Below are 14247 nucleotides of genomic sequence, written 5' to 3' on the forward strand. Positions count from 1 at the left end.
TTCCTGCACTTTCAGACCAGCATGGTTAAGAAAATGTCCCAGATTATCCAGAAATTTCTGTGAATTTCCCTCAGTTGGAAATTAATGGGCAATATACAAACCTCTCCATATCCCACATTTTTTGTCCGATTCGAACCGTTCCAACATCCACACTCTCCACTATACCTGCACATTCAAGCCAGCATGTTTCCCGGTTCCGAAAATTCCCTGATTACCCGGAATTACCAATAATTGCCCTCTTATTAAAATTAATGGGCGATATACATCCATCCATCCATCCATTTTTCTACCGCTTGTCCCTAAACCTACAAACATTGCCAGATTACCTAGAATTTCTGGGAATCCCCCCCCCCCCCCCCCCCACTGAAAATGAATACAAACCTCTCCATATTCCACATTTCTCGTCCAATTCGAACCGTTCTAACATCCACACACTCCACTCTTCCTGCACATTCAAACCAGCATGGTTACGAAAATGTCCCAGATTATCCAGAAATTTCTGTGAATTTTCCTCAGTTGGAAATTAATGAGCAATATACAAACCTCTCCATATCCCACATTTTTTGTCCGATTCGAACCGTTCCAACATCCACACTCTCCACTATACCTGCACATTCAAGCCAGCATGTTTCCCGGTTCCGAAAATTCCCTGATTACCCGGAATTACCAATAATTGCCCTCTTATGAAAATTAATGGGCGATATACATCCATCCATCCATCCATTTTTCTACCGCTTGTCCCTAAACCTACAAACATTGCCAGATTACCCAGAATTTCTGGGAATTTCCCCCCCCACTGAAAATGAATACACACCTCTCCATATTCCACATTTCTCGTCCAATTCGAACCGTTCTAACATCCACACACTCCACTCTTCCTGCACTTTCAGACCAGCATGGTTAAGAAAATGTCCCAGATTATCCAGAAATTTCTGTGAATTTCCCTCAGTTGGAAATTAATGGGCAATATACAAACCTCTCAATATCCCACATTTTTTGTCCGATTCGAACCGTTCCAACATCCACACTCTCCACTATACCTGCACATTCAAGCCAGCATGTTTCTCGGTTCCGAAAATTCCCTGATTACCCGGAATTACCAGGAATTGCCCTCTTTCGAAATGAATGGGCAATATACATCCATCCATCCATCCATTTTCAACCTACAAACATTGCCAGATTACCCAGAATTTCTGGGAATTTCCCCCCACTGAAAATGAATACAAACCTCTCCATATTCCACATTTCTCGTCCGATTCCAACCGTTCCAACTTTCACATGCTCCACTCACCCTCGCCATTCGAGCATTTTGGTTCCGCTTCCGCGTATTGCCGGCTTGCGCTCATATTTTCACCGGAATGGCACGGATTGCAGTTATTCTGTGTGTTTTGAGAGAATAAAAACAAACACGCGACCCAAAAGACAAACACGGGTGCTGTCAGCACGACGGCGGGTCGCAGTCGGCGTGCCAGGCGGCCCCGGCCGGGCAGCCGGTTGCCGTGGGCGACCAGCAGATCAGTGATGTGGCGGTGATGCCTCTAATGAAGCTGACACGGCACAGCCTCCGTGCTCGCGGGCCGCTGAGGGCCTCCCGCTCTACATGAAGCAACACAACCCCCTGCCTCGTTTCAGCTCAACGTGCCACCGATTTGATGGCGCCTCGGAAGCATCGCTGCATCATTTATTCTCTCGTTGTTTATGCGGGGTCAAGGCAGAGACGGTGTTTGTAGTAGCTAAAGTGGGTCACGGTCTACAAACAACGCCCCCCACCCCCCCTCCCATCGCCGTTTGAGCGTCGCTCTCGTTCTGATGAATGCTTTTGTGTTTTCCAGGAGCTGGCCAGCTGAGGTGAAGGGGAGGGCAGTGGAATTGAGCGCGGATGTTTCTGTCCTGGAAGACCATGATCTGAGGACCACCTTCGTGCTCAACTCCCGTCAACCCTTTTTAATTTCCACACACCGCCGGGGCGACAGTCAGCCTCGCCCGCCGTCTTGTGGGGGAAAAAAAAAAAAAAGCCAGTCCTGACGTGTGCAGAGAGGGCAAGCGGGTGTTTAAAGAAATAACAGCCTTGTTCGCCTGTGACCCCTGACCTCGCACGCCGCCCCCCCCCCCAGACCCCCGGCCCTCCCACCGCAGCAGCAGCACCATGGGGAGGAAAAAGATTCAGATTCAGAGGATCACCGATGAACGCAACAGACAGGTTAGACGCACACAAGCTGATATCAGTGGCATGATATCAATCGTGGCCCCCAAATATGAGTGCTTTTGTTTTAGGGGTCGGCGACCCAAAATGTGGAAAGAGCCATATTGGACCAAAATACGAAAAATAAATCTGTCTGAAAATTCTTATAATATAATATAAAGTGTTATAATGAAGGCAACACATGATGTAAGTGTCTATATTAGCTATTATAGCCTACTATCAAAATGACTTTAAAAGTCTTATATAAGTGTTATAATGAAGGCAACACATGATGTAAGTGTCCATATTAGCTCTATAATCCTACTATCAAAATGACTTAAAAAAGTCTTATATAAGTGTTATAATGAAGGCAACACATGATGTAAGTGTCTGTATTAGCTCTATAAGCCTACTATCAAAATGACTTAAAAAAGTCTTATATAAGTGTTATAATGAAGGCAACACATAATGTGAGTGTCTATATTAGCGAAAATAGCCTACTATCAAAATTACTTTAAAAGCCTTACATAAGTGTTATAATGAAGGCAACACATGATGTAAGTGGCTATATTAGCCTACTATCAAAATGACTTTAAAAGTCGTATATAAGTGTTATAATGAAGGCAACACACAATGTAAGTGTCTATATTAGCTATATTAGCCTACTATCAAAATGACTTTAAAAGTCTTATATAAGGGTTATAATGAAGGCAACACATGATGTAAGTGTCTATATTAGCTATAATAGCCTACTATCAAAATTATTTTAAAAGTCTTATATAAGTGTTATAATGAAGGCAACACATGATGTAAGTGTATATATTAGCTATATTAGCCTACTATCAAAATGACTTGAAAAGTCTTATATAAGTGTTATAATGAAGACAACACATGATGTGAGTGTCTATTAGCTATATTAGCCTACTATCAAAATGACTTTAAAAGTCTTATTACATAAGTGTTATAGTGAAGGCAACACATGACGTAAGTGTCTATATTAGCTATAATAGCCTACTATCAAAATTACTTTAAAAGCCTTATATACCGTATTTTTCGGAGTATAAGTCGCACCGGAGTATAAGTCGCACCTGCCGAAAATGCATAATAAAGAAGGAAAAAAACATGTATAAGTCGCACTGGAGCCCGGCCAAACTATGAAAAAAACTGCGACTTATAGTCCGAAAAATACGGTAAGTGTTATAATGAAGGCAACACATGATGTAAGTGTCTATATTAGCTATATTGGCCTACTATCAAAATTACTTGAAAAGTCTTATATAAGTGTTATAATGAAGGCAACGCATGATGTAAGTGTCTGTATTAGCTATATTAGCCTACTATCTAAATGACTTGAAAAGTCTTATATAAGTGTTATAATGAAGGCAACACATGATGTAAGTGTCTATATTAGCTATATTAGCCTACTATCAAAATGCCTTGAAAAGTCTTATATAAGTGTTATAATGAATGCAACACATGATGTAAGTGTTTATATTAGCTATATTGGCCTACTATCAAAATGACTTTAAAAGTCTTATATAAGTCTTCTATTGAAGGCAACACATGATGTAAGTGTCTATATTAGCTATATTAGCCTACTATCAAAATGACTTTAAAAGTCGTATATAAGTGTTATAATGAAGGCAACACATGATGTAAGTGTTTTTATATTTATAATAGCCTACTATCAAAATGACTTTAAAAGCCTTGTAGAAGTGTTATAATGAAGGCAACACATGATGTAAGTGTCTATATTAGCTATATTGGCCTACTATCAAAATGACTTTAAAAGTCTTATATAAGGGTTATAATGAAGGACACACATGATGTAAGTGTCTATATTAGCCTACTATCAAAATTACTTTAAAAGTCTTATATAAGGGTTATAATGAAGGACACACATGATGTAAGTGTCTGTATTAGCTATATTAGCCTACTATCAAAATGACTTGAAAAGTCTTATATAAGTGTTATAATGAAGGCATCACATGATGTAAGTGTCTATATTAGCTATAATAGCCTACTATCAAAATGACTTGAAAAGTCTTATATAAGTGTTATAATGAAGGCAACACATGACGTAAGTGTCTATATTAGCTATATTAGCCTACTATCAAAATGACTTTAAAAGCCTTATTATATAAGTGTTATAATGAAGGCAACACATGACGTAAATGTCTATATTAGCTCTATAAGCCTACTATCAAAATGACTTAAAAAAGTCTTAAATAAGTGTTACAATGAAGGCAACACATGATGTAAGTGTCTATATTAGCTCTATAAGCCTACTATCAAAATTACTTTAAACGCCTTATATAAGTGTTATAATGAAGACAACACATGATGTAAGTGTCTATATTAGCTATAATAGTCTACTATCAAAATAACTTTAAAAGTCTTATATAAGTGTTATAATGAAGGCAACACATGATGTAAGTGTCTATATTAGCTATAATAGCCTACTATCAAAATTACTTTAAAAGTCTTATATTAGTGTTATAATGAAGGCAACACATGATGCAAGTGTCTATATTAGCCTACTATCAAAATGATTTTAAAAGCCTTATATAAGTTTTATAATGAAGGCAACACATGATGTAAGTGTCTATATTAGCTATATTAGCCTACTATCAAAATGACGCCCCTCCCAACCCCGCCCACCTCAACCTCCTCATGCTCTCTTAGGGAGAGCATGTCCCAAATTCCAAGCTGCTGTTTTGAGGCATGTTAAAAAAAATAATGCACTTTGTATGGCATTTTTTTTCCCATAACTTGAGTTGATTTATTTTGCAAAAACCTTGTTACATTGTTTAATGCATCCAGCGGGGCATCACAACAAAATTGGGCATAATACCGTATTTTTCGGACTATTAGTCGCAGTTTTTTTTCATAGTTTGGCCGGGCTCCAGTGCGACTTATATGTTTTTTTCCTTCTTTATTATGCATTTTCGGCAGGTGCGACTTATACTCTGGAGCGACTTATACTCCGAAAAATACGGTAATGTGTTAATTCCACGACTGTATATATCGGTATCGGTTGATATCGGAATCGGTAATTAAGAGTTAGACAATATCGGATATCGGCAAAAAAGCCATTATCGGACATCTCTAATTATTATTATTATTATTATTATTATTATTATTATTATTATTATTACTATCCCTATTTACAATACGCAAAAATTCACATTTTCAAATGTTTTTGTTGCAATTTGAGCTTTCTCGGTGTCCCGCTTGGCATGAACAACACCATTCTCCCAACGACGCGACGTACAGTGAAAAGCGCGTGTTTTGCGTCGGTGCGTCCCGGGGGTGAAAAAGAGCGAGATGCTACCAGCCGCCAAGGAAAAGAGGGTCCATGGTTACATCAGTAACATAGTCATCCGGCATGAAAGGCTAAATGATCCATCCAAAAATGAGTCAACTGCTAAATGGGCCGCGCTCTATTGAGCACGTTGGGTAATGGATTTGACATGGCCACCTTCAGCCCACTGACAGCCATCAACAAGACTTCGGGGGGGTTCTGGGCAAGGTGGCGGCCTGAATAAAAAAAAACGTGCAAGAAAATTAACCTCCCTTTTTTCCTATCCTCACCGATCTTAGCAGGTTTATTTTCCGTGAAGGAGCGTTCCAAGTAGTACCATGGCTTCTTGCTGTATTCATCTAGTTAGCGTCAAATTTAATCTCTTGATTCAATCGTTTGCAGTACAGCTTAAAAAAAAAATAATCATGCAATCTTATGTACAAACCAGTGTTGGGCCATTTTTGGGGCCGCCAAAAAAGATCTGTTTCTCACAGGCCGCAGCGGTACTCGGTTGTAATACACTTTTCCACCACTTGTGGCAGTAATGACAATCTCAAACAAACAGAAGGAGTTAAAGTCTTAGATAACTTTCTTAAGCGCAAAAAGTATGACTAAAGTGGTGAAGCTGTATTTTCATTTGAACTTAATTGTATTGACAGTTTAATATGGACTGGACTCTCACTGTTATGTTAGATCCACTATGGACTGGACTCTCACTATTATGTTAGATCCACTATGGACTGGACTCTCACACTATTATGTTAGATCCACTATGAACTGGACTCCCACTATTATGTTAGATCCACTATGGACTGGACTCTCACACTATTATGTTAGATCCACTATGAACTGGACTCTCACTATTATGTTAGATCCACTATGGACTGGACTCTCACTGTTATGTTAGATCCACTATGGACTGGACTCTTACACTATTATGTTAGATCCACTATGAACTGGACTTTCACTATTATGTTAGATCCACTATGGACTGGACTCTCACACTATTATGTTAGATCCACTATGGACTGGACTCTCACACTATTATGTTAGATCCACTACGTACTGGACTCTCACTATTATGTTAGATCCACTATGGACTGGACTCTCACACTATTATGTTAGATCCACTACGTACTGGACTCTCACTATTATGTTAGATCCACTATGGACTGGACTCTCACTATTATGTTAGATCCACTATGGACTGGACTCTCACACTATTATGTTAGATCCACTATGGACTGGACTCTCACTATTATGTTAGATCCACTATGGACTGGACTCTCACTATTATGTTAGATCCACTATGGACTGGACTCTCACGCTATTATGTTAGATCCACTATGGACTGGACTCTCACTATTATGTTAGATCCACTATGGACTGGACTCTCACACTATTATGTTAGATCCACTATGGACTGGACTCTCACACTATTATGTTAGATCCACTATGGACTGGACTCTCACTATTATGTTAGATCCACTATGGACTGGATTCTCACACTATTATGTTAGATCCACTATGGACTGGACTCTCACTGTTATGTTAGATCCACTATGGACTGTACTCTCACACTATTATGTTAGATCCACTATGGACTGGACTCTCACAATATTATGTTAGATCCACTATGGACTGGACTCTCACTATTATGTTAGATCCACTATGGACTGAACTCTCACACTATTGTGTTAGATCCACTATGAACTGGATTCTCACTATTATGTTAGATCCACTATGGACTGGACTCTCACAATATTATGTTAGATCCACTATGGACTGGACTCTCACACTATTATGTTAGATCCACTATGAACTGGATTCTCACTATTATGTTAGATCCACTATGTTACTGGACTCTCACAATATTATGTTAGATCCACTATGGACTGGACTCTCACTGTTATGTTAGATCCACTATAGACTGGACTCTCACACTATTATGTTAGATCCACTATAGACTGGACTCTCACTATTATGTTAGATCCACTATGGACTGGACTCTCACACTATTATGTTAGATCCACTATGAACTGGACACTCACTATTATGTTAGATCCACTATGGACTGGACTCTCACACTATTATGTTAGATCCACTATGGACTGGACTCTCACACTATTATGTTAGAGCCACTATGGACTGGACTCTCACACTATTATGTTAGATCCACTATGGACTAGACTCTCACACTATTATGTTAGATCCACTATGGACTGGACTCTCACACTATTATGTTAGATCCACTATGGACTGGACTCTCACACTATTATGTTAGATCCACTATGGACTGGACTCTCACTATTATGTTAGATCCACTATGGACTGGACTCTCACTATTATGTTAGATCCACTATGGACTGGACTCTCACTATTATGTTAGATCCACTATGGACTGGACTCTCACACTATTATGTTAGATCCACTATGAACTGGATTCTCACTATTATGTTAGATCCACTATGTTACTGGACTCTCACAATATTATGTTAGATCCACTATGGACTGGACTCTCACTGTTATGTTAGATCCACTATAGACTGGACTCTCACACTATTATGTTAGATCCACTATAGACTGGACTCTCACTATTATGTTAGATCTACTATGGACTGGACTCTCACACTATTATGTTAGATCCACTATGAACTGGACACTCACTATTATGTTAGATCCACTATGGACTGGACTCTCACACTATTATGTTAGATCCACTATGGACTGGACTCTCACACTATTATGTTAGAGCCACTATGGACTGGACTCTCACACTATTATGTTAGATCCACTATGGACTGGACTCTCACACTATTATGTTAGAGCCACTATGGACTGGACTCTCACACTATTATGTTAGATCCACTATGGACTAGACTCTCACACTATTATGTTAGATTCACTATGGACTGGACTCTCACACTATTATGTTAGATCCACTATGGACTGGACTCTCACACTATTATGTTAGATCCACTATGGACTGGACTCTCACTATTATGTTAGATCCACTATGGACTGGACTCTCACTATTATGTTAGATCCACTATGGACAGGATTTTCACACTTTTATGTTAGATCCACTATGGACTGGACTCTCACACTATTATGTTAGATCCACTATGGACTGGACTCTCACTATTATGTTAGATCCACTATAGACTGGACTCTCACTATTATGTTAGATCCACTATGGACTGGACTCTCACTATTGTGTTAGATCCACTATGGACTGGACTCTCACTATTATGTTAGATCCACTATGGACAGGACTCTCACACTATTATGTTAGATCCACTATGGACTGGACTCTCACACTATTATGTTAGATCCACTATGGACTGGACTCTCACAATATTATGTTAGATCCACTATGGACTGGACTCTCACAATATTATGCTAGACCCACTCGACGCCCATTGCATCCGGTTTCCCCTAGAGAGGGGGGGGGGTTTCTCATAGTCATTCATATTGACATCCCACTGGGTTGTGAGTTTTTCCTTGCCCTTATGTGGGCTCTGAACCGAGGATGTCGTTGTGGCTTATGCAGCCATTTGAGACACTATATAAATAAACTTTGATTGATTGATGATTAAGAAACCTATTTATTAACTAGATGAGGCAATTCCTGAAGGAATTGGGTGTGAATGCTCCAATGCTGAAGTCCAACTTCAAAATGACTAATTGTTGAAGTAGAGCACACAATTCCTGAATAGGCCGAATATTTTGAAGTCGGAACGGTTCGAATCAGATGAGAAATGTGAGAATTGTGCAACTTTGAAGAATGTCCCATTTAATTCAATGGGAATTTCCTGAAAAAGTGGGAATTTCGGGTAAAGCGGGAATGAAAATGATAAAAAAAAAAAATTATGATTTGAAACGGTTGGTGTTGAAATTTTTGAAATCGGTCGAGAAATGTTGAAGTAGTAACATGTTGAATCGAGAAATGGTAGTACGGAATTCCTGGAATTTCGGGAAAATCGGGAATTTTTCCAGAAGAATGTTTTGACGGTGGAACGGTTGAAATGCGTTGAAAAAATGTGGAAGGAGTAGTCGCCTGAAAAAAGGGTGGAAATGGGGCTTTGGGAAACCAGGAATTCAGGGAAAAACCTGGAATTTTTTTTTAACTTGGAAAACAAGTAGTTTGAATTTCCAGAATGGCGGAATATGTTGAAGGTGGAATGGTTTGAATAGGTTGAAAAATGTGGAAATGGTGAAAGTTTGAAAAATGGCCAATTCATTTTTAAATGGTGAAAAATGTCCCGGAAAAATTTGGAAATCTGGGAATTTTTGGAAGCTGTCAAGGGAAAGCCTGCGATCCCCGAATAGGCTGAACAATTTGAAGTTGGAATGGTTTGAATCGGATGAAAATTTTGGGAATTGTGGGAGTTTGAAGAATGTCCCATTGATTTCAATGGGAATTTCCCGAAAAAGTGGGAATTTCGGGTAAAGCGGGAATGAAAATGATAAAAAAAAAATAAAAATAAAAAATTGAATGGTCTGAATGAGTTGAAATGGTTGGTGTTGAAATTTTTCAATTCGGTCGAGATATGTTGAAGTAGTAACATGTTGAATCGAGAAATGTTATTACGGAATTCCTGGAATTTTGGGAAAACCGGGGATTTTTCCAGTTCAAAAAAACACTTTGTTTTTTGTCCTGATTAAGAGGAATGTTGTGACGGTGGAACGGTTGAAATGCGTTGAAAAAATGTGGAAGGAGTAGTCGCCAGAAAAAAGGGTGAAAATAGGGCTTTGGAAAACCAGAAATTCTGGGAAAAACCTGGAATTTTTTTTTAACTTGGAAAAAGTGTAGTTTGAATTTCCAGAATGGCGGAATGTGTTGAAGGTGGAATGGTTTGAATAGGTTGAAAAATGTGGAAATGGTGAAAGTTTGAAAAGTGACCAATTCATTTTTAAATGGGGAAAAATGTTCCGGAAAAATCTGGAATTCTGGGAACTCTGGGAATTTTTGGAATCTGTCAAGGGAAAGCCTGCGATTCCCGAATAGGCTGAACAATTTGAAGTTGGAATGGTTTGAATCGGATGAAAAATGTGGGATTGTGGAAGTTTGAAGAATGTCCCATTGATTTCAATGGGAATTTCCCGAAAAAGTGGGAATTTCGGGTAAAGCGGGAATGAAAATGATTTTTTTTTTAAATTGAATGGTCTGAATGAGTTGAAATGGTTGGTGTTGAAATTTTTCAATTCGGTCGAGATATGTTGAAGGAGTAACATGTTGAATCGAGAAATGGTATTACGGAATTCCTGGAATTTTGGGAAAACCGGGAATTTTTCCAGTTCAAAAAAACACTTTGTTTTTTTGTCCTGATTAAGACGAATTTTGTGACGGTGGAACGGTTGAAATGCGTTGAAAAAATGTGGAAGGAGTAGTCGCCAGAAAAAAGGGTGGAAATAGGGCTTTGGAAAACTATATATATATATATATATATATATATATATATATATATATACACACAGGTATATATATGTATATGTGTATATATATATATATATATATATCTGCATATAAATATATATATATATATATATATATATATATACATATATATGTATATGTATGTGTATATATTATATATACATATATATATATATATATATATATATATATATATATATGTATGTGTATATATATATATATATATATACGTATGTGTATATATATATATACGTATATGTGCATATATATATACGTATATATATATATATATATATATATATATATATATATATATATTTATATGCAGATATATATATATATATACACATATACATATATATACCTGTATGTATATATATATATATATATATATACCTGTGTGTGTGTGTGTGTGTGTATATATATATATATATATATATATATATATATATATATATATATATATATATATATATATATACAGGTGTATATATATGTGTATATATATAGCTGCATATACATATATATACATATATATATATACAGTATATACATACATACATATATATATATATATATATATATATATATATATATATATGTATGTATGTATGTATATATGTATGTATATATATTTGTATATATATATGTATGTATATATATGTATATGCAGATATATATATGTATACACATATACATATATATATACCTGTATATATATGTATATATATATATATATGTATATATGTGTATATATATACAGTGTATATATATATATATATATATATATATATATATATATATATATATATATATATATATATATATATATATATATATATATACGTGTATATATATATTTTTTTTTCATCCCAATGCGGCCCCCAGGGCAACAAGTTTGGACACCCCTGTTTTAGTAAGTATGAATTGTTTTAGTTGTATTGTAAAACCTACAAAACTTGCTCGGTGTGATGAAGGAAGAATCCATATGAGTAGAAACGCTATGGACGACTGGAAGATGGAACGGCACTTGTACTTCTGGTTGAAAGCTCTAAACAGAAGAGCCCATCAACACCTGCTGAGAGATCAAAAATAGACCATTCGTCGGCGGTGCGCCCTATGGGCCGGAAAATACATTTTCAAACTCCAATAGCCAAAGTATAAAATATCCATGCTAAAATGGCGATTATGATGTACAAAATAAGTAAATAGTTCGTAAAACTAGGGCAATTTCTCGAAATATAATTTTAAATCTTGGCAAGGGGCACCATACCACACTGACATTGAAACAGGAGTTCAGAACAGATACAGTTTTCCAGTCCGTGATCCTGTTCAAAATTCATCGAGGTGTTCTGTGGCTTTGTTTGGAAAACTTAACTTAACTTTTTGAAATAAAAAAAGGGCCAAAAAAAAAAAATTGGCACACTAGAAGAAAACATACCTCGTCCATCGGCGGGGAAACATTCCCGTCCACTCCGCAACCGCCGCCACCACAGAAGAAGACAAGGAACATTCTCCCATCTTAAAGAAGACGCCGGCGTGGAGGAGTGACTTGAAAAGGAGAGTGGCTTTCATGTTTTCCTGCACGGTTCATGTCGACTTCTTTCATTAGCGACGGCGTCGGGTGCAAACATTTGGAACGCGCTTTTCCGCGTGTTGCCGCGGCTAATGAAGAGCGAAGCGTCTGAAAGGAAATCAAAGGTGTTTTGGAGAACACGGAGCACCGTCACCCTCCCACATGTTGATTTGGGAGATGCTGCCATCAGCTCCGCAAAATAAAGCACGTGGGCCCCGGCTGGAAGGGTGACAGTATCTCTCACAGCACATTTCTTCTCCTCCTTTCTTCTCCCTTTCAGCGCAGCCGGCGCTTTTAGATTTGAGCCAATGTTGACGTGTCGGAAAGGCAAACATTGTGCAGCGATGCTTTGGCCAAATGGTGTTTTTACACCAACTCGTCATCGCTGATCACAAAAATGGAGGTGGTGGAGACCGCTTAGAGCAGGGGTGTCCAAGCGTTTTGACTTGGGGGCCGAATTGGGCTAAAGAAATTGGGCCGGGGGCCGACCGCATGTAAATTAACAATATACATATATATGTGTACATATTAGATTCATATAATGAATATAAAAAATGATAATTACCGTGTTTCCGGACCATAACTTGCGTTTTCTTCCTGATCGTGGCAGTGACAAAACTGTGCCGTGCACTTCATACATATAAATGTGTACATATTAGATTCATATAATGAATATAAAAATTATAATTACCGTGTTTTCCGCACCATAGCGTGATAGCTTGCGTTTTCTTCCTGATCCTGGCAGTGACAAAACTGTGCCATGCACTTTATACAGATAAATGTGTACATATTAGATTCATAGAATGAATATAAAAATGATAATTACCGTGTTTTCCGGACCATAGCTTGATAGCTTGCGTTTTCTTCCTGATCGTGGCAGTGACAAAACTGTGTCATGCACTTTATACATATAAATGTGTACATATTAGATTCATAGAATGAATATAAAAATGATAATTACCGTGTTTTCCGGACCATAGCTTGATAGCTTGCGTTTTGTTCCTGATCGTGGCAGTGACAAAACTGTGCCGTGCACTTTATACATATAAATGTGTACATATTAGATTCATAGAATGAATATAAAAATGATAATTACCGTGTTTTCCGGACCATAGCTTGATAGCTTGCGTTTTGTTCCTGATCGTGGCAGTGACAAAACTGTGCCGTGCACTTTATACATATAAATGTGTACATATTAGATTCATATAATGGATATAAAAATTATTATTACCGTGTTTTCCGGACCATAGCTTGATAGTTTACGTTTTCTTCCTGATCGTGGCAGTGACAAAACTGTGCCATGCACTTTATACATATAAATGTGTACATATTAGATTCATATAATGGATATAAAAATGATAATTTCCGTGTTTTCCGGACCATGGCGTGATAGCTTGCGTTTTCTTCCTGATCTTCCATGATCCTGTTCCTAACTTCGCGAGAGTACACCTCAGCGTCAAATATTTTGTTACTTTACGAATGTGTTGGTTGCATTTTTAATTTTTTTATTTAGTTTGGGCGCGACGAGTAGGAAAGGTGGTTTGAATTAGGTTATATAAGTGTATTCTGTGCTTCATTTACAAGGCACAAATCATGGATAGCACTGACCTTGCAGCCGTCAATCTGCACGTGCTAATTAAAACGTAAAATAATGCTCCCAAAAATGGTGCTAAGCGTTGATAAATCACGATGGTATGGTTTTCTACACCAAAATTATTATTTTTGTTAAATTTCTTCAACTTCTT

General features: G+C 37.5%; 1 protein-coding gene across 6 annotated transcripts in view; it reads left to right on the top strand.

Moving 5' to 3' along the window:
* mef2d (myocyte enhancer factor 2d) overlaps positions 1-14247 on the top strand; it is a 318806-nt gene that overhangs the window by 151128 nt on the left and 153431 nt on the right. For all 6 annotated transcript variants that reach the window (XM_061957007.2, XM_061957034.2, XM_061957026.2 and 3 more), the window contains exon 2: positions 1833-2200. In XM_061957007.2, the coding sequence (XP_061812991.1) occupies positions 2147-2200 (54 nt within the window). In that variant the 5' untranslated portion in view covers positions 1833-2146. The remainder of the gene's footprint in view (positions 1-1832; positions 2201-14247) is intronic.

Source organism: Nerophis lumbriciformis, linkage group LG04 (genome assembly GCF_033978685.3).
Source record: "Nerophis lumbriciformis linkage group LG04, RoL_Nlum_v2.1, whole genome shotgun sequence".
In the NCBI taxonomy this organism is placed as follows: Eukaryota; Metazoa; Chordata; class Actinopteri; order Syngnathiformes; family Syngnathidae; genus Nerophis; species Nerophis lumbriciformis.